Genomic DNA, 26,166 nt, shown 5'->3' with positions numbered 1-26,166 from the left:
CAGAAGAGTTTCCCTCAAACCAAGAGGCCAATCACAGCGCGACACGTGTCGACACAAGAAGTCAATCATAGCGCGACACATATCAACATCAGAAGGCAATCACAACACGACACGTGTCAATGTCAAAACAAAGCTAGAAACTCTCTTCTATAAAAGGAGATCATTCTCCCACAATATTTCCTAATGTCATTTGTACTAAATCATTCACTAGTACTCACTAAATGAGAGCTTGAACCTATGTACTTGTGTAAACCCTTCACAATTAACGAGAACTCCTCTACTCCGTGGACGTAGCCAATCTGGGTGAACCACGTACATTTTGTGTTTGCTTCCATGTCCTTATCCATTTACATATTTATCCACACTAGTGATCAGAGCAATCTAGCGAAGGTCACAAACTTGACACTTTCTGTCGTACCAAAGTCCTCACCGATTTTGTGCATCAACACTTTTAACCTTGCCTTGCTGACAAAGCAAGGTTGGCGTATTATCCACCACCCACAGTCTCTTGTTGCTCAAATATTTAAAGCTCGTTATTTCCCTAATACGAATTTTCTTCAAGCTATGGTGAAGACAAATTCGTCCTATTGTTGGAAAAGTGTGGCGGCAGCTAGAGTGTTGATTCAACATGGGTGATGGATTGAATATAAAAATATGGGGTGATAGTTGAGAGACAATTATGCTAAAGTGCTCAGTCCTATACCAGTAGGAGTTCATCTAAACCTTACCGTGAGATCTCTCTTGGTGGATTCAGATAATGTTTAATGGAATACGCAGTTGATTCTTAAGATGTTCTTAGAAGAGAAGGCCTACCCTATTATGAGTATTCCTTTGAGTTTGTTTAGTCCACCTGATGAGTTGATTTGGATTAAAGAACCCAAAGGAAATTTTACGACTAAGAGTGCATACTCCATTGCTCGATCGTGTATACCGAATGGTTCAGCGATGACGGCGGAGATTCAGTTTCTCTGGAAAGCTTTATGGTGGGCTAAGGTACCAGGTAAAGTTAAAATATGTATCTGGAGGAGTTGTTTGAACGCTCTGCCAACCAGAGTCAATTTGAAGAAGATAAGGGTCATTGTAGAGGATTGTTGTCCTTTTTGTGCCAACGTGCCAGAAACAATTGAACATGGTATATTGCATTGCTCTCGTGCAGCAGTGATATGGTTCTTTAGTCCTTTAGGGTTGCAAATGTTGCGACATAGAGAGGTTAGGTTTCAAGAATGGTTGGCTTGGTTGGCTCAATCTCTCTCTAGGGAGAGCTTTGATTTAGCACTGGTGTTGATTTGGAAGATATGGAACACTCGTAATGCCATGCTTTGGCAAGGATCGGTTTTACAACCACAGGAAATCCAATTACAAGCTCATACATGGCTATTGGAGTTTAAAAAGTGGAATGTGGTACAAAAGCCTGTCAAACCTAATAATGCACAAACATAGAGGAGGCCGGAGGAAGGTTGGTTCAAGTGTAATTTTGATGGTGCGTAGGATGAACATGCGGCAATGGGTGGTGTTGGCGTCATCATCAGGAATGTAGCTGGTGATTTTATAGCAACTTTGGCTATGAAGATGACTGGTATTGCGTCTCCTATGCAAGCTGAGATGGCAGTTGCCTGTGAAGCAACCATCTTTGCGCTGCAATGGAGGACTGAGCAGATCTTATTGGAGGGTGATGCGTTGTTGGTCATCGCCGCAATTCAAAATAATGCGGTGATAATCACGAGCCATTTGGGATTTTATTGGAGGATACCCGAATGATCTTGCAGTCATTCAAAACGTGGAAAGCAAGCTTTGTGCGAAGAGATGCTAATTCAGTGGCTCATTGGCTAGCCAAATTCAGTCTAACCTTGGAGCACCCAATTTCTTGGTTTGAGGAACCCCCTGATTTAATTTATGACCTTCAATTGGAGGATGGTTTTCATTGATAATGTTTTGATTATTTGGGAGGATAGTCTTAATTGTTATTTTGTTTGGTGCGGGACATTCTTTTTCCCTTCATTTTGGTTACTTCCCGATAAGGTTTTTATCGAGACCCACTATTAGCACCCTTATTTCTGATTGTACGTTGTTCCTGTTACGAATGAATATCGTACTTGCATTTCAAAAAAATATTAAACACATATATATATATATATAAGTATATATATAAATAGACATATCATAGTTATGCACCTGCTACTACTGCAATTCAAATTCTTTTTTTTTTCTTTTATGAAAATCATTTTACTTCTATTTCGTTCCTTGACCGACTTATTCAACAAACTTTTTTCCCCACTACCTTAAAGTCTTAGCAAGTTATGTCTGCGTCATGATGTGTGAACATTCTTTATTTTTTTGTCGTTAAACTTGAAAAATTCAAAACCATAAACTTATTTTAGTAAACCATAACCTTAAAGATATCGTGGACCTTTCTTGACAAACCTCATTGAAACTGACAAGGATATCTATAGCCGATATTCATGCGTCGGTAAAAAATATGATATTTACGATCCATTTGCCGCAAATACAAAATGCATATTTGTCCCTGCATTATGCTGTATATAAAACATGACTAGAGACATAAACCAACATTGTTTTAAGATATATAACAAAGGCCAAAAACATGTGCTATATATGATTCAAGTTACAGTTTTTGCCACGTTTTCTTGGTTGTTAATTGCGTGGAGGGTGGAGCTAGCTTAGATTGATAGGTCATTACCAAGCCCAACTGTTGGATTTATTGAACCTCTCTATTTATACTGGACCATCATATACACCACATATTGAGAGGCTATCGATTGACCAGAAATACAAATAAAACTAAAAACAAAATAATATAAGAAGGTGGTCCATCAAATAAAGGATACACCCTTAGACCTTTGATATTTCATTATTTTTTGCATCAAACTCTGATACCTCCGTCCATCTTTGAGGTATTCGACGAACCAGAGAATCCCACGTAAATCATGGTCCCATTCAGATATAAAACTGCGGCTAATTATTATTTTGGAGAGGTTCCATTGCACCATTTTTCTTACACATATTTTTATAGAGCTTACTCTATAATATATTTTAATAATTCGAATCATTAAAATATTACGAAATAAAGTCGACAAAAATACGTATCAAAATTTATGTAAAAATAATGGTGCAACAGCTCCGTCCCATTGTTTTTTAGAATAAGGTATTAACATCTTTGTGTGAGAATTCACATTTGCCAGCTGATTCCCTGACCGTCCAAAATTGTTGAATGCCAAATCTACGACTTTTGCTCCCTTAAGGAACTGCCTTTCTTACAACGTAATCTAAACAGTAAGTACAAAAATATTCACGTTGACATTCTTTCTAAATCTTGGACGGCTTTCGGTATTTTGCACATCATATATTTTTTAGCCTACTAATATAGAATTATGTTTTGTTTTACTGCTTAATTATACAATGTTCTAAGTTGAAGCATTTCTTTAATTTTCTTAAATAATAATTGTAGTGGATTGGGCATAGTGCGCTACAAATAAATTAAGCTTAATACTAGACATTGCGTAGCTGTTATTTCATCTTATACTCTGTTTTTATTGGACACAAAAATCCCATAATTCCAACAAATTTTTTGGTGTGTAAAGATGAATGTGGCGAGTGAAAACGACATGACAGGACCATTTGCAATACAAAAAATTAATGTGGTTCCAAATTTTGGATTGCGACCCTCTTTAGATTTCACACTGAGAACATACAAATTGAACAATCTAAATTGTTTAATTTAAATTTTACGGTCTCTATTAGCCTATCTTATTGGCCCAGTTCACCTACAATTTTACCTTCAACACCTAAATATATCTCTTTCTTGAACGTCACAGATTAATTAGTGGTTTCGGACTGTGAGATCTAAAGAAGATGTCATATCCAAATTTTATACGAGGCAGTGAGATGGATGGACTTCTAAGAGGGGGGGGGGGGGGGTCCATTTTAAAGCAGTAATAAGATTGTGATTTTCTTGTGAAATGCCCCTTTTGGGAAAGAAGAAACAACAACAATCCTTGTAACCCCCGATTGGCTGTCTTACACATGAATCGTGCGGCAACATGCTTTTATTCTCTTTCACATTTTCACTCTCAATAGTTTTCTTCAATGATATTGTCCATTGCATTACTACTTTGCCTCAATAATTGTATGTTTTATCTCTCTCAAGATTTTAGGGAGGCAGCTCACTGCTAATCTTATGGACTTTTTCTTTAACTTATATGTATTAACAAATACATAGTACAGGAGATGTACGGTTTTGTTACAAAATATCTTGTAAAATTAGTAAAATCATTTCTTATATGTAGTAATTAATTTGTCACTTTTGTGAATTTTTTGATCTGAAACCGTTTTGCATTATCATATACACAGTCCAATTTGACTGTATTAGACCTCATTTGGGAATTTCGTCAGTCCATTTTATTTCTTTTTAAATAATCAATCAAAAAAAAAAAATCTCATGTTCTCATATGCACAAAGTGAATTTTGGGATTATACAACGAATTGTTGTCTCGCAAAATTTGTAAAGCTAGATAGATGCTTATATTGTCAGATTATGAATTTAAATTGTACATTCATGAGAAAATCAGCTTGATCGATAATTCAAACTTGTAGTGTAGTAACATAAACATCTTATATTACCGCCATACAACTCAAGGAAAAAAAGGGTTATCATATTCACACATATACATATACTACATTTTACACCTTTTAGAGTTGAGGTTGTTTTCAAAATGGATCATGATCTTCATTATTTTTACATTAGACCATGAGATTTTCACATCGTATCAATTTATATCTTTCGTCTGTTTGAACATTGAATCCTTCTCAAAGTGGTGACATGTCATAAGAGGGACTTGTTATAAGTTGTCATATAAGCCACAATTTTACAATTTTAACTAAAACTTTACAACTAATCATCGATTCAGAAGAATATAAAGCTTCATGATAAGTTTGTTTTTGTCCATATAGTGCTAGTGTGCCTTACGCACGTCAACCCATAAACATGTTCCACAAGAATCATGTCATTAATTTATCAAAAAAACCAACCCATAAATATATATTTATACGATTTTGAAACTTTAAAATACAATATGAGAAAATTGAAATTTCTTAATATGTTTTAAAAAATCACTAGTAACTAACATAGATGATGTAAAATATAGTAACCTATAAATCCAGCTGCTTTATGCTTTTACTCTTGTGATGCTTTTTAGGTTGGGTCAAGTCACTTCACTATTTAGTTCCAATCAAATTACCTGTTTTGTACTACCTTTGATTCAGATTCATATTAAGTGGAAATCAATTTGGTAAGTTTACCTTTAACTTCCTTAAAATCTCTCCTTGGCCCTTTCCAAAAAAACAACAGGAAAAAAAACAAGAAGCTCTCAAAAAAAAAAAAAAAAAAAAAAAAACCAAACAAATATACAAAAACACCCCACTCCAAATTTCCTAGTGTAACTCACTTTCTTTTACAGCTAACACGTCCCCATATCTTTCCTTTTAGCCTTTGAGACCTCCCTCAAAACCTCACAACCAGTTCTCATCTTTCTTCCTCTCCTTCCCTTCTCTCCCATCTGAATATTTTTACATAACTTTCATGGTGGTTTGATTTTCTTGTTCCAAATTTGATTTCTGTAATTGGGTTTTTTTTGTTTCAAAGATTTAAACACAGAAAAAAATTACACACAAACATGTTGGATCTTAACGTTAATTTCATCACCATAACTGAGACAAAATCAATGGAGGTTGAAGATTCCGGGACCTCCAACTCCTCCGTCGTCAATGCCGAAGAAGCTCTGACTCCGAGCAATGCTGGAGACGAAGACTCCACCAACAACACCACTTCCTCTTTCATGTTTGATATCCTGAAGAGAGAGAAAGGTGGTCTCTGCAATTATGGGGCGGGAGACCAAACGCAATCTATGCAGTTCGTGACGAGGTCGCTTTTTCCGGTGACCGGAGACGGCGGAGGAGGCAAGGAGGGTGATGGGTACGGGTTGGGATTGTCGTCATCGTCCTCGTCAGCGGCAAGGCCTCAGGGGCTGAATTTGTCGTTTGCCGAGTCGGGAGAGCAGACTCAGGCCGAGCTGAGAGTTGTACAGCAGAAAAAACAGCCGCCCAGGAAGAGCCGCCGCGGGCCAAGATCCCGGAGCTCTGAGTACCGCGGCGTCACGTTTTACCGCAGGACAGGGCGGTGGGAGTCGCATATATGGTGATCATCATTAATCATCATTAAGCTGTTTCATTAAGCAGTTAATTATGTTGTCCAATCATTTTAACTTATTTATTTCTTTTTTGGTTTGCAGGGATTGTGGGAAGCAGGTTTATTTAGGTGAGCAGATGATCATATAATTATTTTTAAGAAGTTTGGATTCATGGGTTTTGCAGGATTGGATCTAAATTGCATTGGGTTTTGTTTTGTTTTTCTTTTTTGGTAGGTGGATTTGACACTGCTCATTCTGCAGCTAGGTAGTCAGTTTTCCTTTTTTGTAACGAACATAATTTGTTTACAGTTTTCTAATATTTAGCGATATTATATTTTAAACTAATCTAAACTACGGACCATAGATCAGCTCACTCGGGTTTAATGATTTTAGAGCATATGATCGAGCTGCAATCAAGTTTCGCGGAGTTGATGCCGATATCAATTTTAACCTAGGAGATTATGAGGAAGATATGAAACTGGTACAGAATGTGACTCAGTTTTTAATGATTAAAGAGTTTGGATTGACTTCAGATTTACTTACTAATTGCCGAACTTTTTTTGGTCGAATCTTTCTAATTATAGTTATGATTGATTAATTTTTGTAGTTGGGGGATCTGAATAAAGAAGAATTTGTGCACGCGCTTCGTCGCCAAAGCACAGGAGCCTCACGTGGGAACTCAAAATACAGAGGCGTAGCAGCAGCTGCTCTGCCTAAATGTGGTGCCAGATGGGAAGATCTAATGGGACAAGTTCCTGGGAATAAGTAAGAACGGTCCTCCCTTTTACTGAAGCTTATATATACACACACACATAAACATGGAGAAAGCTTGAGCAGCAGCTCCTACTGTTAGCGAGGAATCAAAGGTGGACATGTGTCCAAGTTGTGATTAAAAAATTAATTACTTGAACATGTGTCCATCCGTGGTTCGCTAGCAGCAGGAGCTGCTGCTGATTTTTCATCAGCCAAGCTCCGTTCCATAAACATATATCTAATCTAATGTGTATTTTGTGTTGCTGGATTTCAGTGTCTTTGAAAAGAAGGCCGTCAAATGCAGGACCGGAAGAGAAGCAGTTACAAACTGTGACCCCAATGTCTACGAAGGGGAGATAGTTTTACATGCTAGCATTGAAGGTATGCGGCGAAACTAAAAAATGTTAGTATGAGTGGTGCACAAACCAGCGTGTGAATTGATCATGAGTCCTGACCTACAGATAGGGCCGACCAAAATTCACTCAAGCGCGTGTGTGCATGTGAATCTTTCGCTCTTGTAAAACCGACGTCAATTTTATCGATTTTGGTTGTCTTACCTACCATATGACAACAACAAAAAAATCCATGGCTACTCATGAATTGATACAATGAATTTGGTATTGATGTAAATGCAGGCAGTAGTCACAACCTTGATCTGAACCTAGGGATTTCTCAACCTTGTTCTACTGGTAAAAAAGGGAAGGGAAAATTTGGGGATTTTCAATTTCCTAACGAGAAGCCAATGGTATGTCCTTAATTTCCTTTAAAAAAATCCTAATTTTAGTAATTTTCATGTTTTTGTCCATTTTTTTTTTCTTCTTCTTAGATTTATGTCGTTTTCATTTTTTTTGTTTCTTTTTTGAGATATTTTCTGAATGCATGTGGCATTCGTCAGTGAGCCCTTTTGTTGGTGGCTGTTTTATGATGATAAGTGCCAACTTGTGCAGGTTAATGGGTTTTGTTCTGCGGCTGTGGGAGTGGGACAACCCCCTCATGTTTTAACAATGGTAGCCAAGCATCCTGCCCTATATCCAGGTTTCGTACAAAAACATGAGGTAATACTTCTCATCTCTATCATATATTGCTAATTGTTTATTTATTTTGAAGATAGATGGACTTTTGATTCTAGTTTTTAGAAGTTTATATAGTGTAATACGAATGCATAAAATTCTAGAGTAATGAATGAAATTGCTGAATATAATGATTAGATGTGCGTTGAATGATTAAAAAAAAAAAATTAACTGATGGTTTTGAGCTACTTATAATGCATACATCTTATGCGATGAATAAATAGTTATCTTGAAATCTTTCATCACTTCCTTCTTGCTCCATCTTTGTCCTCACACCTAAGTTTGTCTCCTATTTAGGCATCATCTAATTAATTAGTGGGTTGGGCAAGATTGGAATTAGGTCATGTCTTCTGGCTCGTCCTATAGAATCTCATTCTAGAGATGAAAAATAATTTACATGGCACATGTACATTGTCACGTGGAACAAGACATTTGGACAAAAAACTTTTATAAGGCTTTATTTCTTTGACATGGATTGCCATTGTGCGGCCATGCCATGTAAGTCCTCCTAGAGATGAGACATAAGATTTTTCTCCTAACATATTTAACATGTGGGATTATTATCCAATTTAATGTCTATAGGCCCCTTTTTTTTTAAGACCACCAAACATGGAAGAGGACCCTGGTCCATTTTTTGACTCACATGTTTCTTGAGCCCCCTCACTAGATTGAAAGTGAGTGAAGAAAAATAATAGATAATTATGTCGTGTCCTTTGCATCAATTCGTAATGGTTGCTATGCAGGTGAAGCGATCCAGATTAGACATTTTATTCGCAAAATACGTTTCAAATTAGTCTATGCTAATTAACCTAAACCTTTTCTTGCAGGAAATGGCTTCAGGTCATAACAGATTGCAACCAATTTCTTCGCCGAGATACACAAACTGGGCATGGCAAGTTCATGGAAACAGCAACAATGTCAGCCCAATGCAAGTGTATTCCATTGCAGCATCATCAGGATTCCCATCTTCCACAGCTACTACACCTCCATCAGCTACTTACCTTCCTCCGAACCTCCAAGACGGTAGTGCTTCCGCCTACAACGTCCGCCGCCTTCCCTTCCCAGCCGCATCCAGCATGTACTAGTGCTTTTGAAAGGCTGGCTAGGTCATGAGCAAATGTACTAGTTTGTAATGTGCAGAGATGTTAATTTTTCGTTTCGAATGTGTTTCACATTATCAAACACAGTGGTGTGTATATGACCAAACATTGTCCTTGTAACTGTTGTACATGGCCGGCCCAGGCCCAGTTCTGGCAAGGTGACCGTCTAGGGCCCAAAATAATTGAGGCCACCAAAATTATTAGGGTAATATATTTATATATGTTTTAATAAGAGTATAAATTTATAAAATTTGGTTCAATTACAAAGAAATTTAACTAGAATTGGTGGTTTTGTTGTTTGAAATTTATGAGGAGGTTTTGGGTTCATAAGAGTATAAATATATAAAATTTGGCTAAATAATCAAGAAGTTTAATGAGAAAGTTAGAATCAATGGTTTTTAACGAGACCTAAGTTCGAAATGTTAAGTGCATGTTTATTCTTTTCAATTTTTACGAATTTTTGTTTGGTTGTTAATTTATTTTTAAGTAGTAGCCAGTAGCTATGTGGATTGTTATTTTTAAACATTTGTTCCAATTCAAGTTTAATCTTCAACAAAGAGTAACGCATTGATCAAATTTTTACACCAAATTTGTAAATCATATGACGTGTCATCAAAAAGTTTAATTTAGTACCCATTTATTACTTATACATATCAATTAAAGACCCAAAAACATCATTATTTTGTAGTTCCATATTGACAAGGTTAGTAAATAAGAAAAAAACACCTCACGATTTATACAAAAACACTTTAAAAGTTTAAATGGAAAACAAAACTCATATCTATCTACTTGTAAACCTGGAGTTTTTTTGTTTCATTCTCACGATATAAAATAAATTAGTTTTTTCATGTTTCTAAATTATTAAGTTTGAAGTGTTTTTCTAAATATAATTTTATCAATGTCTTACGTGTGAAAACAAATAATTTTCTTATATAAAGTGAGAGCATATTTTTTGGCGTCGCCCCATGCCTAAAAAATTTGTAGACCGGCCCTGCTGTTGTATATGAGCTTCAGTTTTAAGTAAACTGCTATATCTTTCCCATTGCGAAGGTGGAATGCATGAGGAAAAGAAGCTTGTATGTTACCAGGAAGTTTCTCATGTATGATTGTCACATCGGCATGAGAAAGTATATATCAATTGGCTAGTATTAACACATAATTATTTGTTAATACCACAATTTTAAAAATCATTAGATAGTAGGCGGGCGGTGAGAAGGGGCGTAGTGCCCTGATACTTAGAGCAAGTCCAGCGGGGACAAAATGTCCCAGCCCTCAGTCCAAAAAACGTGCCGGGCCGGAGAAAATCAAGTCCACCCCATGAAATGAGCTGGTACCCAGCCCGAACTGGGCAATGGACCAGCCCAAAATGGACTGAGCAAGAAGCCGGGCCATTGGCCTGGCGCGTGCGATTCACGCCCGTGATGCGGCGAGTACCCGACACGGTTTCAGAGCCGGGCCCGCGTGACAGGCGCACTGACTCCACCCCCCGAGTTGGCGACGTGGCTTTCTTTCGGCCGTTGGATTTCCAACGGTAAAAAAAATTTAAATTTTACTTTTAACATAGACCGTCGGATAAAAAATCAACGGTCCACGTTTTTTTTACAAAAAAGTAAAAAAAAAAAAAAAAAAAAGGCCCCAACGGTCAGAAATATGACCGTTGGCCACGTGGCAAGTCCCTGGCTCTTGGATTTGAATATTTTTCAAATCCAACGGTCCAGATTAATTAACTATATTAAAATTCATTAAAAATTATAAAAAAATACAGAAAAATTATTAAAAAGTACAGAAAATTTTAAAAAAATTACATAAATATTTGAAAAATGTTAATTTACAAAATAGTACGTTCAGATTGGTTAAAAATCCTATCCGAAATTAAAACTATTTTATTTTTTTATTCTTTTAGACAAAATTTAAAAATATCTTAAATGGGCTGGGTGCCAGCGCATTTTGTAGGGATGGAGATCGTTTGTGCCAGCGCATTTTTTCACTAGGTGCCAGCGCATTTCTTTAGGGGTGGAGATGCCTTGGCCTATTACTGTTCATTGGAGTCTGTTACTGTTCATTTGAGTGGATAAATGCGCTGGGTGCTGGCGCAAAGTCCACAGGGGTGGAATTGCTCTTAGGCAGAGGCCAGGGCGATTTTATTTATTTTATATTTAATTTATTATATAACGCTAGTGTCTTGGGCCTAATCAAGGCGGATGGTTATCTCGTAGCGTCTAGGTTGCAGCTTAGCCAATTTTTAAAATACTTATTAATACTATATTTGACATATCAATTATGTATTTCATTCATATTATAACACGTATTTAAAGTCTCACCAACCTTCTGACATGCAAGAAGCTTGAATTCAATTTGTTAGCTATAATCTGTGCGTTGGGTCAGCTTCAATAAGTTTCAAGGCATCCAAGTTGCATGCTAGAAAGAAAGGTGGTAGTTTGGATCCTGATGCTCATCAACCTTGACCTTGAACCTTGAACTAGAATCAACGTAACATTTATTTAAATCTTTAAGCACCTCTGAAAATAGCTCTAATCTAATTGTAATTAGTAAATGTAAGTGGATTGTAACTCAATTGGTTAAAAGTCTGCACTTTTAAATCTGAGGTCTTGTGTTTGAATCTCCATTCCTGTAATTTAGTGTAGATATTGTAATGTTTGTCCAAAAAAAAAGGTAACTAAGAAATACTTACTTCAGGTAGATGATGTTTTACTGCAGTAACAGATAGCAATCATGCCTATGCACCATGATATTGGTTCGTCTCTATTGACTTCCCTCCACCCTAACTACTAATTATTTAACCTACTAACGTTATCGTTTGTCAAAAGAAAATTTACTCTAGCAGTTTTTTTCAGCAAACCCAAAACTAACCTAGCTGCCCGTTCCAATTGGGCTGACAAATATTAAGATTTTTTTTTTTTAGTACATCGTTATTTTTACATTAAGGGAGGGAGAGTTCGGCTAAGCCATACAATGGATAACCTAATTAGGTATTAGTTCAAGGATAATGCTTTTATCCTCTCATAAGGAGGCGTATTTGTCCTCCATTTACGATTAACGAACCTTTATCATCATAACATCATGATGTTCATAGAGAGTGAACTCTCTATCACTTTATATTTGTTTTATCATATGAATGATTAAAAGATATTCAAATTGAATAATTTTTAAGTATATGATCTTTTAATGATAATAAAGAGAATGAACAATTCCGATTATAAAGTTCGAACGGTAAACGTTGATTAATCACAAGTAAGAGAACACGTGAGTCCCCCAAGAGACACAAGCATTAATATCCTTAATTCAAACCTTAATTAGGTAATGTATACACTAATTTTTAACTCAGCTTGCTTAAAATAAGTTGTATATTTTGGCTTGTTGAAACGTATTATGTTTCACAACATAAGAATATAACCACTTAGGGCGTGTTTATTAAACATAATGGCTAGAAAGAGGTCATTTAAACAGCACTGACGAAATGTATTATACTTGGCATTTCAGTTTTTCATTACTACAAGGGAGAACTAACTAAATCGAACGATGTGTTCTAGTTATATTATGAGACATTGAGTACGATACACCACGATATGGTTAGGCCTAATCGTAATCCAACCAAGCCCTCCACTGAAAAATATTTCCAACATATATATATTTTAAAATTCATATTTGTTCTTGAAATCGATTAAAACACAAGTCACATTCCTATATACGATAAACGAAATAAATGCAATTTGACTATTTGATCTACGGTCGTAAATAGACCAAGTTGAACATCATGCTCAAACTTAACTTGTGTAATTTCTTTTTGAGCTCGGGCTGCTTTTTGTACAAGTTAAATAATTCCAAGCATGATACTAAACTCAAGTTGTATCGAATTTGTTTGTGTTGTAACAAATTAACACAGCTTGTCACGTATTTCTTAGCACGTATTTTAATGTTAATAAATAATTTATAGTATAGGAAATAAAAGAAATATTAAAGATACTCTCTCAAAAAATAGAACTCTCTATTATATTTTTGCATAATACTGACACGAAAATTAATGTTAAACTGTGAGGTGATAAATAGTCTATAAAGAGTTTCACGTTAAAAGAGTGTCCTTAGCATTTTTCATTAAATAAATATAACAAAAAACATTTTAGCCTATACCAATAAAATCTTAATAAAATTTCTTAATTGGTCGGAAAATAAAACATGGAATAATAAATAAATTGAACATAAACTTAATAGTAAAAGATTTGTAATTTAGTTAGTTCAGAACATTCACATTTGCATCCATGTTTCAAGTTCAACTCTTTTTCTTTCCAAAAAGGCTTGCCTTGTTTCTTTCAATGCGATTTCGAACTGTTTCAAGCTGATTATAGCCCTAATTTGCTTTAGTAATATTTTATCTTTTTTTGTTTTTTATAATTTTACGTTATATCTCTACAAATTATGTGAGTAAGCCAAAAACGTTATATATTAGAGATATAGCTCTTATATTTACAATTATTTAATACAATTACCGTCTTAATAATAGTTAGTATAAATCGTTTTTCCCAGGTAGGAAAATCGTACTTAAAAATTGTCCATCGATAAACCCCACGAGTAGCCAGCGGTAACTCAGTAGCAACTCGCAACTCAGTCTTCCTCTCCAAAACCCCCAAAACCCCGAAACCAAAATGCGGCGCGCCATAGACGCCCACCTCAAGGCGGCGCGTCTCTTTCCCTCCTTATCATACTTCTTTTCTTCCTCCTCACCGTCTACGCCTCGCGTCACCGTCAGTGCAATCCTAACCCTAGCTCATCCCCACGCTCCTTCCATTTCCAAAACGCTGAACCTCCACTCGATCACAATTTCCTCCTGCTCTTCGATTCTCATAAACCACGGCATCGCCTCCAATTTTGGCCTCGCCGTTGTGCGCTGCGTTTCGTCGGTCTCGCATGCCGATACATTGGAGTGGAACGAGCCGGTTTCGTGCTCGGAGGTCGGCGATGGCCACAAAGCCCCTGTGGACGAAGACTCCAAGCCCTCGATTCCTGTCCGAGCATACTTCTTCTCCACCAGGTTCTGTTTTCGGATCTTCCATGTTTTTGAACTTTTTGTTTCGAAATTGTCCCAGATGTTTGGGAATGAAAAGGCAGAGGATTTCACTAGTTTAGTGTTCATATTGTTTAGGATTAGAGTGTGAATTCTGTGATTCTACTTGGTTTTTATAATTTGCAAGTATCTTTGTGAAATGTAGTGTGGATTTAAGAAGTTTGGTAGAGCAGAACAGGCTGAATTTCATCCCACCTACATCGCGAATGACTAATTATGTTGTTTTTAAGTTCGGGGAGCTTTCCGATTCCAACGATGTAAGTTTGCTGCATTTTTCTTTGATTTCCAGTGATTTCGGCTCTGATTTGGTTTCTTTTCTTAACAAAGAAAGGGATAATGAGACCCTTTCTACAGATGGGATAATCTTGTACCTTTTACCGCTTCCTGCATTTTACCTACATTTTCTGTATTTGCCCAAAAAATGATACTATAAGTTGAATGCAGTTTCTATGTTTCAGGGTTTGGGCCTTAGTTTAAGTGGGAGTGACTGTTGCTACATGGTAGTCTTTCAGTATGGCTCCATTGTCTTGTTCAATGTCCGTGAGAAAGATATTGATGGGTATTTGAAAATTGTGGAAAAACACGCATCAGGATCGCTGCCTGAAATGAGAAAGGATGGTGAGACTGTATAAACAAAATTATATCTTTTCAGAGAAGAAGTTTATGAATTCTGCATTATCTGATTCATTTCATTAATCTTTCTATTCTGTACACAGACATTCCATATTGTGTTATAGTTAAGAAATTTTTTTATTGACTGAGTATTCATGCTGAGCTCAATTGTTTTTGTTTTATATTTCTTGGTCGATCAATATTGTTGGACTAAAAATTTTTAACGTTGCAAAGTAAAATTTTCTGTTTTCTGCTTCATTATTGCTGCTCCAATGGTTGTGGATTACAATTTTTGGGATACTTTTCACATCTGAACTTTTATTTTGTTATGAAATCAGAGTATGAGGTGAGAGAGAACCCCACTTTGCACACATGGATGGAAGGGGGATTAGATTACATAATGTTGCAGTACTTGAATGTTGATGGAATCCGTACTATTGGTAGTGTTCTAGGTCAAAGTATTGCGCTTGATTACTATGTGCGCCAGGTATATCTGCTGTGCATAATCTTGGGAACTTCAACTTTGTGAAAACGTAACTTGATGATTCATCTCAGAACTCTGTTTCTTCTTTTAGGTTGATGGAATGGTTGCGGAGTTTACAGACATTAATCGTGAAATGGAAACCACTGGGAAGTTTAAAATGAAGAGGAAGAAACTGTTTCAGTTAGTGGGAAAGGCAAATTCTAATCTTGCTGATGTGATTCTTAAGCTCGGACTTTTTGAGAGGTAATAATTTTAAATCCATACTGCGGTTATCAATCTGAAATTTGGTTTTGGATAACAGTGATCCTGCATAAGACGGGCATAATGTTATCTGCATGTATGATTATGATTGACAGGAAAAGTAATGAATCAGAAGACAAAAAAACCCTTTCTGCTATTATTTTTCACCCATCTCAAAAGGTTTTAGTTTCTTTGACATGTTTAATCCAACTAATGAAAAATCGATTGACTTTACAGATCGGATATTGCCTGGAAGGATGCCAAATATGCTCAGATATGGGAATATCTCAGGGATGAATTTGAGTTGACTCAGAGATTTGCAAGTCTTGATTTTAAGTTGAAGTTTGTGGAGGTACACGAAACAAATTATTCTCAATACTGGTTTACCAAATCTGGTGAACTAGTTTTCAACTGCTGTGGATGTTGTGCTGACATTTTGTTTTCTTCGTTGCAGCACAATATTCGTTTTCTTCAGGAAATTCTCCAAAACAGGAAGTCAGATTTCTTGGAATGGCTCATCATTGCGTTAATAGGTGCTGAAATTCTTCTCTCCCTTTACGACATTGTCCACAGGTCGGCACTTGCTTCGCTTTAGCCCCACGATCGATGATGCACGAAGTCGAATGTGCCCTTATACAATGTCCTGGTCACTGTATATCTTACAGCCCCCCTCAAATTTGTTGCTTTCTGCTTACACTTCTCTTACCATTTGAATTGTGTAATTATGACTTGAATTGATCTTATGATCTGATAAATAAATCATAGATTTTGTATTGCTGTTTTCCTCATGTCAGTTGGCATCCACAATCCAAGTTCTATACAATGTTGAATTTATCGAAACCTTAAGTCATGGGAAAACATAATAATTCAAAACTACAAAGCGTATCGTCGTTTCACTATTTATCAAAAAGCAAAAAAAATCAATTTCGCTGTGTCGCACGCATCGGGAAATTTAGCACGAGTAGCCAAAGCAACCGAGATTTTGACACCGGCAGATGCTCGAGGAACCCCTCGAGCACTGAACCGATTTTCTCCTTCCCGCTCGGGTGTCGGGAATGAAGAATGATTTCTTGCAAGCTCCTTCCGTGTTCAAGCAAAAACCTTGCAAACTTAATCACATTCTCATTGATTCTATGTGAGTAATCATGAATATTCACTACCTTCAAGTGACATAGGAAGTGACTCAAAATTTGAGCTTGACTTTCCCAGAATTGCTCTTCAGTGCAACCGGCATCGTCCAGCAAAATGTTGTGCCATGTCTGAATTCAAAATTTGAACGATATTGATAGTAAAGATATAAACTGAACTATAAATCGATCGACGAACAAAACTAGAGTGCGGAAACTTACCGGTAAATAAGTTTCGAGATATGCGTTCATTGTGTAAATACTCAGAGTATGTAGTTTGGGAGAGCTCTTGAATAGGCATGTCAAACCTGGGATGACATCTTTGTTGAAAACCCTAATAAAAATTTGCAATGTCTTAAGGTTCATGAATGAGTACGGTAGACCGCCTTTAAAATAAATATCCGATAGAATCTGCATAAATAAACAACCGATCGATTGTAATTAATGACCAAAACAAAAACGCTAAATAACTTATATAATACATCATCATGAGCGATTCCAAGCCATTAAGGCTCTCCGCTTTGCGAGGATCGAAGGCAGGAGGGTGTTTATCGTAAGCGGCCTTATTCTTGCTATACAAAGAGGCTACAAATTATCATTTTGAATGTAGGTTATGGGTTAAAAAAGCATTACAAAGAGACAAAGCTTGAATCCATAGAAGTCAAATGTAGACATAAGATAAAAACAGATGAAAAGTTGTTTAACCATACATGGATGTTTCATATAGGCAGTGATGATTTCAGTTCAACACACCATTTTTTACTTTAAGCACACCCTTTTAGTTTTGACTGTGTTGATTTTCCTTTAACTGTTCAATCTAAACGGGTACAAAACTAAAGTGTGTGTATGAGGTGAGAAAATGTGTGTTAAATTATTTAGCTTTCATATATAATTATGGGTGTCTGACTTAATGAACGCGGTCCCCCATATTTGCTTCTCTCTAAATATGAGTAAGTGTAATAGTGTATAATTAGAAAAGTTCAAAATTTTCCAAATATCTTATAGGATAGTGAGTCTCTCTGAAATTTTCCAAATATCTCTGAAATTTCCAAACAATATTTTGCAAGTCTCTCTCAAAACGTTTATGGATTGGAGGAGGAAATCTACCGAGTAGTAATGCATTTTGTTTTCTGAAAAATACAAAACAATGCATGTTTGATGTCATGAGATCAGTTCACTACTTATAGATGAACTGCACAGCACCTCTTAGTAAACAAGAAAACATGCATAAATTTTGGAAAACTAACCCGGAGATAGCTATCATAAATGCAAAGCTTCTGAACCTGCGAAGATCCGCAAAGAAGATTGATTGTTGGCTTCACCATGGTCACATCGACTACTTTACTGAAACAAGCCAGGTGACATGCTCTCAGGATGGGAAAGCTCGGAGCAAAACTTTCCTCCGTACAGTAGTTATGTTGCCACCAGAAAGTTTTCAGATTCAGGGCAAAAATTTTGACCCGATTTCCATTAACCATTACTTCAAAACAGTGTGTGATTTCCAAATTCTCTAGTCTCATTCCGGAGATGTCCAGGCTGCTAAGAAACATCCTGATAATGTGTACATCTTTGATGTTTGGACAAGTAATTTTGAGATGAGTGATGCCTTTACAATTTGTAATACTTAATTTCTCAAGAGAAGGTAAAGAAGAAGCAGAAAATAAATCCAGCTCCAAAGCACTATCCAAAAACTCCACACGAGTTAGAGACAATGTGTGAAGTTGGTGCAGACCACTTTTAGCCACAGCATTAGAAGATAATAAAAGACCAAAGTGTGGTTTTGGAATTGATGGCGAATAATATGGATTTTTATAGGTGGCTAATGTGAGGCTCCTCAATGAATCACACTTAAACAAACTAGGCAAACCGAATGCGTCGCCGGAAAAATACTTGTCAGTTAAGGAGACATCAAGTGCAAGTTCTTCAACCCTATACTTCACCACCCGATCAATACAAGAATACAAACAAGAAGAACTCAGATATCCTTTAACCCTAAAAACCTTTAAATTGGAGTTTTCATGGCGGTGTCTCAGTACTTTGCTTATGAATTCCACTGCTCCACCTTTTACATCGGAGAAGTCTAGGATAGGAAGGGAAGCCCATAAATGATTCCATTGTCTAGACAAAACACTGGTTTGTGCAGTGGATCCGACAGGTAGAAGGGAGAGTATGTGATGCAATATATCATCCGGAAGACTACTGATTCGGTTGCGACTGCTTCCTTCAGTGTGTAACTCTACTTCCTCGGAAAGCCTTCCCCCTTTAGCTCTTGCTTCCATGGTTTTGGATAAAGAAATTGTCTTCTTTGAAGATTAACCACAACAACAACAAAGCCTTTTCCCACTAAGTGGGGTCGGCTATATGAATCCTAGAACGCCATTGCGCTCGGTTTTGTGTCATCTCCTCCGTTAGATCCAAGTACTCAAGTCTTTTCTTAGGGTCTCTTCCAAAGTTTTCCTAGGTCTTCCTCTACCCCTTCGGCCCTGAACCTCTGTCCCATAGTCACATTTTTGAACCGGAACGTCAGTAGGCCTTCTTTGCACATGTCCAAACCACCGGAACCGATTTTCTCTCATATTTCCTTCAATTTTGGCTACTCCTACTTTACCTCGGATATCCTCATTCCCAATCTTATCCTTTCTCGTGTGCCCATACATCCCATGAAGCATCCTCATCTCCGCTACACCCATTTTGTGTACGTGTTGATGCTTCACCGCCCAACATTCTGTGCCATAAAAACATCGCTGGCCTTATTGCCGTCCTATAAAATTTTCCCTTGAGCTTCAGTGGCCTACGACGGTTACACAACACGCCGGATGCACTCTTACACTTCATCCATCCAGCTTGTATTCTATGGTTGAGATCTCCATCTAATTCTCCGTTCTCTTGCAAGATAGATCCTAGGTAGCGAAAACGGTCACTTTTTGTGATCTTCGCTAGATTGCTCCGGTCATTAGTGTGGATAAGTATATAAATGGATAGAGATAGGAAAGCAATCACAAGATGTACGTGGTTCACCCAGATTGGCTACGTCCACGGAATAGAGGAGTTCTCATTAATTGTGAAGGGTTTACACAAGTACATAGGTTCAAGCTCTCCTTTAGCGAGTACAAGTGAATGATTTAGTACAAATGACATTAGGAAATATTGTGGGAGAATGATCTCGTAACCACGAAACTTCTAAGTACTGGAGTGTGGTATCGTCTTGACTTTCCTTATCTGTCTCATAGGTAGATATGGCATCTTCTCTGGAAGTACTCTTCCTCCATCCAGGGGTGGTATCTGTAACTGGTGGAGATGCACAAGGTAATGTATCAATGTCACTTGAAGCTTACTTGTAGTTTCAGGCTTGGTCAAGCGCGATACAAACCATGTAGTAGGAGTCCCCCAAGTCGCCGAGCTAGGGGATCTGCTGAAAGAGGTGACAGACAAGGTAAGCAATCAGAGCTCCGGCTGATTGTTCACATTCTCCCTATCTTGCAGGCAGCATGAAGGATAAAGAGAAGAAAAATGAGAAGAGATGATATGGGATACTTTTGCTTTTGAAGAAGTAACTTTCCACATGCTTATTCTTGAACTGGGCTGGAGGGTTTTCTGGTTTCCTCCAGAGATAAGGCCGACTGAAGAATTTGAGGGTCAAAACAAGTCCATCAAATCTAGAGTACGTTCGACCCTGCTGATATGAGATACTTTTGCTTTTGACAGAGTAATGGATGTATCGGCACATGTGCTGTTACGCTTGTCTCCACATGCTTCCTTGTATCCTTCTCACTTGCCCTATCTGTTCCTCAGGCAGATGCGGGATCTTCCCTGGAAGCATAAGATGTTGAAGATGAGTACTCGAGAGCAATGCCAGGTAAGTAATCAGGTAAGGGGTTCCAGGCAGTCAGTTCCTGGCTGGAAGCTTGATTCCAAGTGCTGACTGATTGCTCTCTTTCTCATTGTCTTGCAGGTAAGAACAAGACCAAAGGAAAAGACAGGGAAAAAGCATGATATGGGATACTCTTGCTTTTAACCCTGATGATATGAGATATTCTTGCTCTAGTATAGCTTGTTTACAGAGGTATTATCGGGGGGAAAGAAAGCTGAATATTTCGAAAGGCTTCGTTGGGAGTGCCCTCTCAGATAAGAGGAAGGGTTGAGCATTTTTGCAGGTCTGCATGTCCGTTGGGGATGGAGGTCGACATATATAGGAGTCTCCCTAACATCAAGTAATAATGCTATTCCTTTACCCTGCTTGGTCATAGCACGGTAGTGGGAGCTGCCAGCTTCACAAGTTTTAACTTTGTCAGAGCACTTTGAAAAAGTGGTCTGTGGTATCTGGAAAGCTGATGTTGCGTGTGAAGATTACAAACAAACTTTATCCAAGGAGATCCAGCTCTTGAAGTTGGGAAAGTGGTGCCTCTTCGGTTTTCGAACAAGCAATCCTGTCGGGGATCTGGCTCTCGAGATTCGGAGAACGATGCCTCTTCGATTTTTGAGAAAGCAATCCTACTGGCGGTCTGACTCTCGAGATTCGGAGAGCGGTGTCTTCGATTTTTGAGAAAGTAATCATGTTGGGAGTCTGGCTCTTGAGATTCGGAGGGCGGTGCCTCTTCGATTTTGGAGCAAGCAATCTTGTTGGGAGTGTTTTCTCGAATGTCAGTAAAGGTTGGGCATGTTTGCTAGTCTACCTTGCCACGAAGCACAGAGGTTGACACACAGGGACTTTCCAATTATCCAGCAATGGTACTGTTCCTTTACCCTCTCTTCGATTTTTAAGAAAGTAGTCATGTTGGGAGTCTGGCTCTCGAGATTCGGGGGACGGTGCCTCTTCGATTTTGGAGCAAGCAATCTTATTGGGAGTGTTTTCTCGAATGTGAGTAAAGGTTGGGCATGTTTGCTAGTCTACCTTGCCACGAAGCACAGAGGTTGACACACAGGGACTTTCCAATTATCCAGCAGTGGTACTGTTCCTTTACCCTTGTGGGTAATAATATGGTAGCTAGACCTTCAAAATTTATGGGTCTAAACTTTGTTAGTGCTGTTTCTTTGCTATTCTTTTACCCTTCTTGGTCAGAGCGATGTAGTGGGAGCTGCAAGCTTCACGTGCTCAACTTTGGCAGAGAACTTTGGCAAAGTTATCTGTGGTACCCATGAGCTATTGTTGCGTGTGGGAAGTGGGTGATTGAACAGTAAGATTCATGTGTTTTCTACTTCCCCAGAAGTCTTCGACAGAATGCCCATAATTTCCGCAAAGCTGAGTGTGCGTGTGACAGGTGCTGACAAGGCTGGAAAAGTAGGTGCCTCTTCGGTTTCTGAGATCGACCCTCGTGGTCTCTGGGGAGCCCAGCTTTTGAGAAAGCGAGCACCTCTTCGATTTCTGAGATCGGCCTTCATGGTCTTTGAGCAGCCCAACTTTTGAGAAAGCAAACGCCTCTTCGATTTCTGAGATCAACCCTCGTGATCTCTAAGCAGCCCAGCTTTTGAGAAAGCAAACGCCTCTTCGATTTCTGAGCAGGCGCCTCTTCGATTTCTGAAGCTCCGTCGAGTGCAGATTTTTATAGGGGCTGGCATTAAGTTCCAAAGCACACTTGAATCTCCACCAGTAGAAGCTTCATTCTTGTACTTCTAAGATCTTGATTTGTTCGACCTCTTCTCTCTTCAACACCTTTGAAAATGTCTGGCCCCTCCGACCGTCGTTTTGACTTGAACCTTGTTGAAGAGGCAGCCCCGCCTTCTCCAGACAACATATGGCGCCCATCCTTCGTCTCCCCTACTGGTCCTCTTACCGTTGGGGATTCCGTGATGAAGAATGATATGACCGCTGAGGTGGTGGCCAGGAACCTTCTCACTCCCAAAGATAACAGACTACTTTCCAAACGGACTGATGAGTTAGCTGTTAAGGATTTGCTGGCTCTTAGTGTTCAGTGTGCAGGTTCTGTGTCTAATATGGCCCAACGCCTATTTGCTCGAACCCGCCAAGTTGAATCATTGGCGGCTGAAGTGATGAGTCTCAAACAGGAGATTAGAGGGCTCAAGCATGAGAATAAACAGTTGCACCGGCTCGCACATGACTATGCTACAAATATGAAGAGGAAGCTTGACCAGATGAAGGAAACTGATGGTCAGGTTTTACTTGATCATCAGAGATTTGTGGGTTTGTTCCAAAGGCATTTATTGCCTTCGTCTTCTGGGGCTATACCGCGTAATGAAGCTCCGAATGATCAACCTCTGATGCCTCCTCCTTCTAGGGTTCTGTCCAGTACTGAGGCTCCAAATGATCCCCCTCCGGTGCCTTCTCTTTCTGGGGCTCTACCGACTGCTGAGACTTCTCCTAAGCAACCTTTGTGAAGGCTCACTCTTGTGTGTTTATTTTGACTCATGTATATGTACATATTTGTAGCTTATCGGGGATATCAATAAATAAGCTTTCCTTCATTTCAACGTATTGTGTTAAATACACCAAAGCCTTCTTCGCTAAGTTCTTTTAATTTTCTTTTGTTGAAGCTTGTATGTTGAAGCTTTCTGAGTGGAGCATATAGGTTGGGGTAGTGTTCCCTTAATTTCCCGAGTGAGGAAAACTTCTCGGTTGGAGACTTGGAAAATCCAAGTCACTGAGTGGGATCGGCTATATGAATCTTAGAACGCCATTGTGCTCGATCCTGAGTCATGTCCTTTGTTAGATCCAAGTACTCTAAGTCTTTTCTTAGAGTCTCTTCCAAAGTTTTCCTAGGTCTTCCTCTACCCCTTCGGCCCTGAACCTCTGTCCCATAGTCGCATCTTCTAATCGGAGCGTCAGTAGGCCTTCTTTGCACATGTCCAAACCACCGTAACCGATTTTCTCTCATCTTTCCTTCAATTTCGGCTACTCCTACTTTACCCCGGATATCCTCATTCCTAATCTTATCCTTTCTCGTGTGCCCACACATCCAACGAAGCATCCTCATCTCCGCTACACCCATTTTGTGTACGTGTTGATATTTCACCGCCCAACATTCTGTGCCATACAGCATCGCCGGCCTTATTGCCGTCCTATAAAATTTTCCCTTGAGCTTCAGTGGCATACGACGGTCACACAACACGCCGGATGCACTCTTCCACTTCATCCATCCAGCTTGTATTCTGTGGTTGAGATCTCCATCTAATTCTCCGTTCTTTTGCAAGATAGATCCTAGGTAACGAAAACGGTCGCTCTTTGGTATTTCTTGATCTCCGATCCTCACCCCTAACTCGTTTTGGCCTCCATTTGCACTGAACTTGCACTCCATATATTCTGTCTTTGATCGGCTTAGGCGAAGACCTTTAGATTCCAACACTTCTCTCCAAAGGTTAAGCTTTGCATTTACCCCTTCCTGAGTTTCATCTATCAACACTATATCGTCTGCGAAAAGCATACACCAAGGAATATCATCTTGAATATGTCCTGTTAACTCATCCATTACCAACGCAAAAAGGTAAGGACTTAAGGATGAGCCTTGATGTAATCCTACAGTTATGGGAAAGCTTTCGGTTTGTCCTTCATGAGTTCTTACGGCAGTCTTTGCTCCTTCATACATATCCTTTATAGCTTGGATATATGCTACTCGTACTCCTTTCTTCTCTAAAATCCTCCAAAGAATGTCTCTTGGGACCCTATCATACGCTTTTTCCAAATCTATAAAGACCATGTGTAAATCCTTTTTCCCATCTCTATATCTTTCCATCAATCTTCGTAAGAGATAGATTGCCTCCATGGTTGAGCGCCCTGGCATGAACCCGAATCGGTTGTCCGAAACCCGTGTCTCTTGCCTCAATCTATGCTCAATGACTCTCTCCCAGAGCTTCATTGTATGACTCATTAGCTTAATACCCCTATAGTTCATGCAATTTTGTACGTCGCCCTTATTCTTGTAGATAGGCACCAAAGTGCTCGTTCGCCACTCATTTGGCATCTTCTTCGTTTTCAAAATCCTATTGAAAAGGTCAGTGAGCCATGTTATACCTGTCTCTCCCAAAAGTTTCCACACTTCGATTGGTATATTGTCTGGGCCTATTGCTTTTTTATGCTTCATCTTCTTCAAAGCTACAACCACTTCTTCCTTCCGGATTCGACGATAAAAAGAGTAGTTTCTACACTCTTCTGAGTTACTCAACTCCCCTAAAGAAGCACTCATTTCATGTCCTTCATTGAAAAGATTATGAAAATAACCTCTCCATCTGTCTTTAACCGCGTTCTCTGTAGCAAGAACCTTTCCATCCTCATCCTTGATGCACCTCACTTGGTTTAGGTCCATTGTCTTCTTTTCCCTTGCTCTAGATAGTTTATAGATATCCAACTCTCCTTCTTTGGTATCTAGTCGTTTATACATATCGTCGTAAGCCGCTAACTTAGCTTCTCTGACAGCTTTCTTCGCCTCTTGCTTCGCTTTTCTATACCTTTCACCATTTTCATCGGTCCTCTCCTTGTATAAGGCTTTACAACATTCCTTCTTAGCCTTCACCTTTGTTTGTACCTCCTCATTCCACCACCAAGATTCCTTTTGGTGTGGGGCAAAGCCCTTGGACTCTCCTAATACCTCTTTTGCTACTTTTCAGATACAACTAGCCATGGAATCCCACATTTGGCTAGCTTCCCCCTCTCTATCCCACACACATTGGGTGATTACATTCTCTTTGAAAATGACTTGTTTTTCTTCTTTTAGATTCCACCATCTAGTCCTGGGGCACTTCCAAGTCTTGTTCTTTTGTCTTACTCTTTTGATATGTACATCCATCACCAACAAGCGATGTTGATTAGCCACGCTCTCTCCTGGTATAACTTTGCAATCCTTACAAGTTATACGATCCCCTTTCCTCATTAGAAGAAAATCTATTTGTGTTTTTGACGACCCACTCTTGTAGGTGATCACATGTTCTTCTCTCTTCTTAAAGAAGGTGTTGGCTAAGAAGAGATCATATGCCATTGCAAAATCCAAGATAGCTTCCCCATCCTCGTTTCTCTCCCCAAAACCATGGCCACCATGAAAACCTCCATAGTTGCCTGTCTCCCTGCCCACGTGTCCATTTAAATCTCCTCCTATAAATAACTTCTCCGTCTGAGCAATTCCTTGCACCAAGTCTCCAAGATCTTCCCAAAATTTCTCCTTCGAACTCGTATCCAACCCTACTTGAGGTGCGTACGCACTAATCACATTGATAAGTTCTTGTCCTATTACAATCTTGATTGCCATGATTCTATCTCCTACCCTCTTGACATCTACAACATCTTGTACCAAGGTCTTGTCCACGATGATGCCAACACCGTTTCTCGTTCTATTTGTGCCCGAATACCAAAGTTTAAACCCTGAGTTTTCTAGATCCTTTGCCTTACTAACAACCCACTTAGTTTCTTGTAGGCACATAATATTTATCCTTCTCCTCACCATAACTTCCACTACTTCCATAGATTTTCCCGTTAAGGTTCCTATATTCCACGTTCCTAAACGCATTTTGCTCCCTTGAACTCTACCCTTCTGTCCTAGCTTCTTCACCCTCCC

General features: G+C 38.6%; 4 protein-coding genes across 4 annotated transcripts; 2 read left to right on the top strand and 2 right to left on the bottom strand.

Moving 5' to 3' along the window:
• Positions 1-5,452: 5,452 nt before the first annotated feature.
• On the top strand, positions 5,453-9,408 carry LOC126615030 (ethylene-responsive transcription factor RAP2-7-like). Its single transcript, XM_050282774.1, has 9 exons — positions 5,453-6,211; positions 6,306-6,331; positions 6,438-6,468; positions 6,597-6,684; positions 6,811-6,968; positions 7,231-7,337; positions 7,592-7,701; positions 7,904-8,011; positions 8,854-9,408. Exons 1-9 carry the CDS (start codon positions 5,691-5,693, stop codon positions 9,109-9,111), a joined length of 1,407 nt encoding a protein of 468 aa, XP_050138731.1. The 5' UTR covers positions 5,453-5,690; the 3' UTR covers positions 9,112-9,408.
• A 4,275-nt stretch (positions 9,409-13,683) lies between these two features.
• On the top strand, positions 13,684-16,315 carry LOC126633039 (protein RETARDED ROOT GROWTH-LIKE-like). Its single transcript, XM_050303589.1, has 7 exons — positions 13,684-14,173; positions 14,352-14,463; positions 14,665-14,824; positions 15,157-15,305; positions 15,394-15,545; positions 15,780-15,894; positions 15,997-16,315. Exons 1-7 carry the CDS (start codon positions 13,788-13,790, stop codon positions 16,135-16,137), a joined length of 1,215 nt encoding a protein of 404 aa, XP_050159546.1. The 5' UTR covers positions 13,684-13,787; the 3' UTR covers positions 16,138-16,315.
• Positions 16,316-16,462: 147 nt separating this feature from the next.
• On the bottom strand, positions 16,463-18,948 carry LOC126614424 (putative F-box/FBD/LRR-repeat protein At4g03220). Its single transcript, XM_050282089.1, has 2 exons — positions 17,917-18,948; positions 16,463-16,801 (listed from the first exon to the last, which is right to left on the bottom strand). Exons 1-2 carry the CDS (start codon positions 18,946-18,948, stop codon positions 16,463-16,465), a joined length of 1,371 nt encoding a protein of 456 aa, XP_050138046.1.
• A 6,357-nt stretch (positions 18,949-25,305) lies between these two features.
• On the bottom strand, positions 25,306-26,166 carry LOC126613625 (uncharacterized; the record flags this gene model as incomplete). The annotated part of the gene is made up of 1 exon (XM_050281250.1): positions 25,306-26,166. A coding segment is annotated over one exon (861 nt), but the record flags the coding sequence as incomplete, so codon positions are not given.

The sequence above is a fragment of the Malus sylvestris genome, chromosome 1 (assembly GCF_916048215.2).
Source record: "Malus sylvestris chromosome 1, drMalSylv7.2, whole genome shotgun sequence".
In the NCBI taxonomy this organism is placed as follows: Eukaryota; Viridiplantae; Streptophyta; class Magnoliopsida; order Rosales; family Rosaceae; genus Malus; species Malus sylvestris.
Note: the sequence above shows the minus strand (reverse complement) of the source record. Positions and strands in the feature narration are given on the sequence as shown.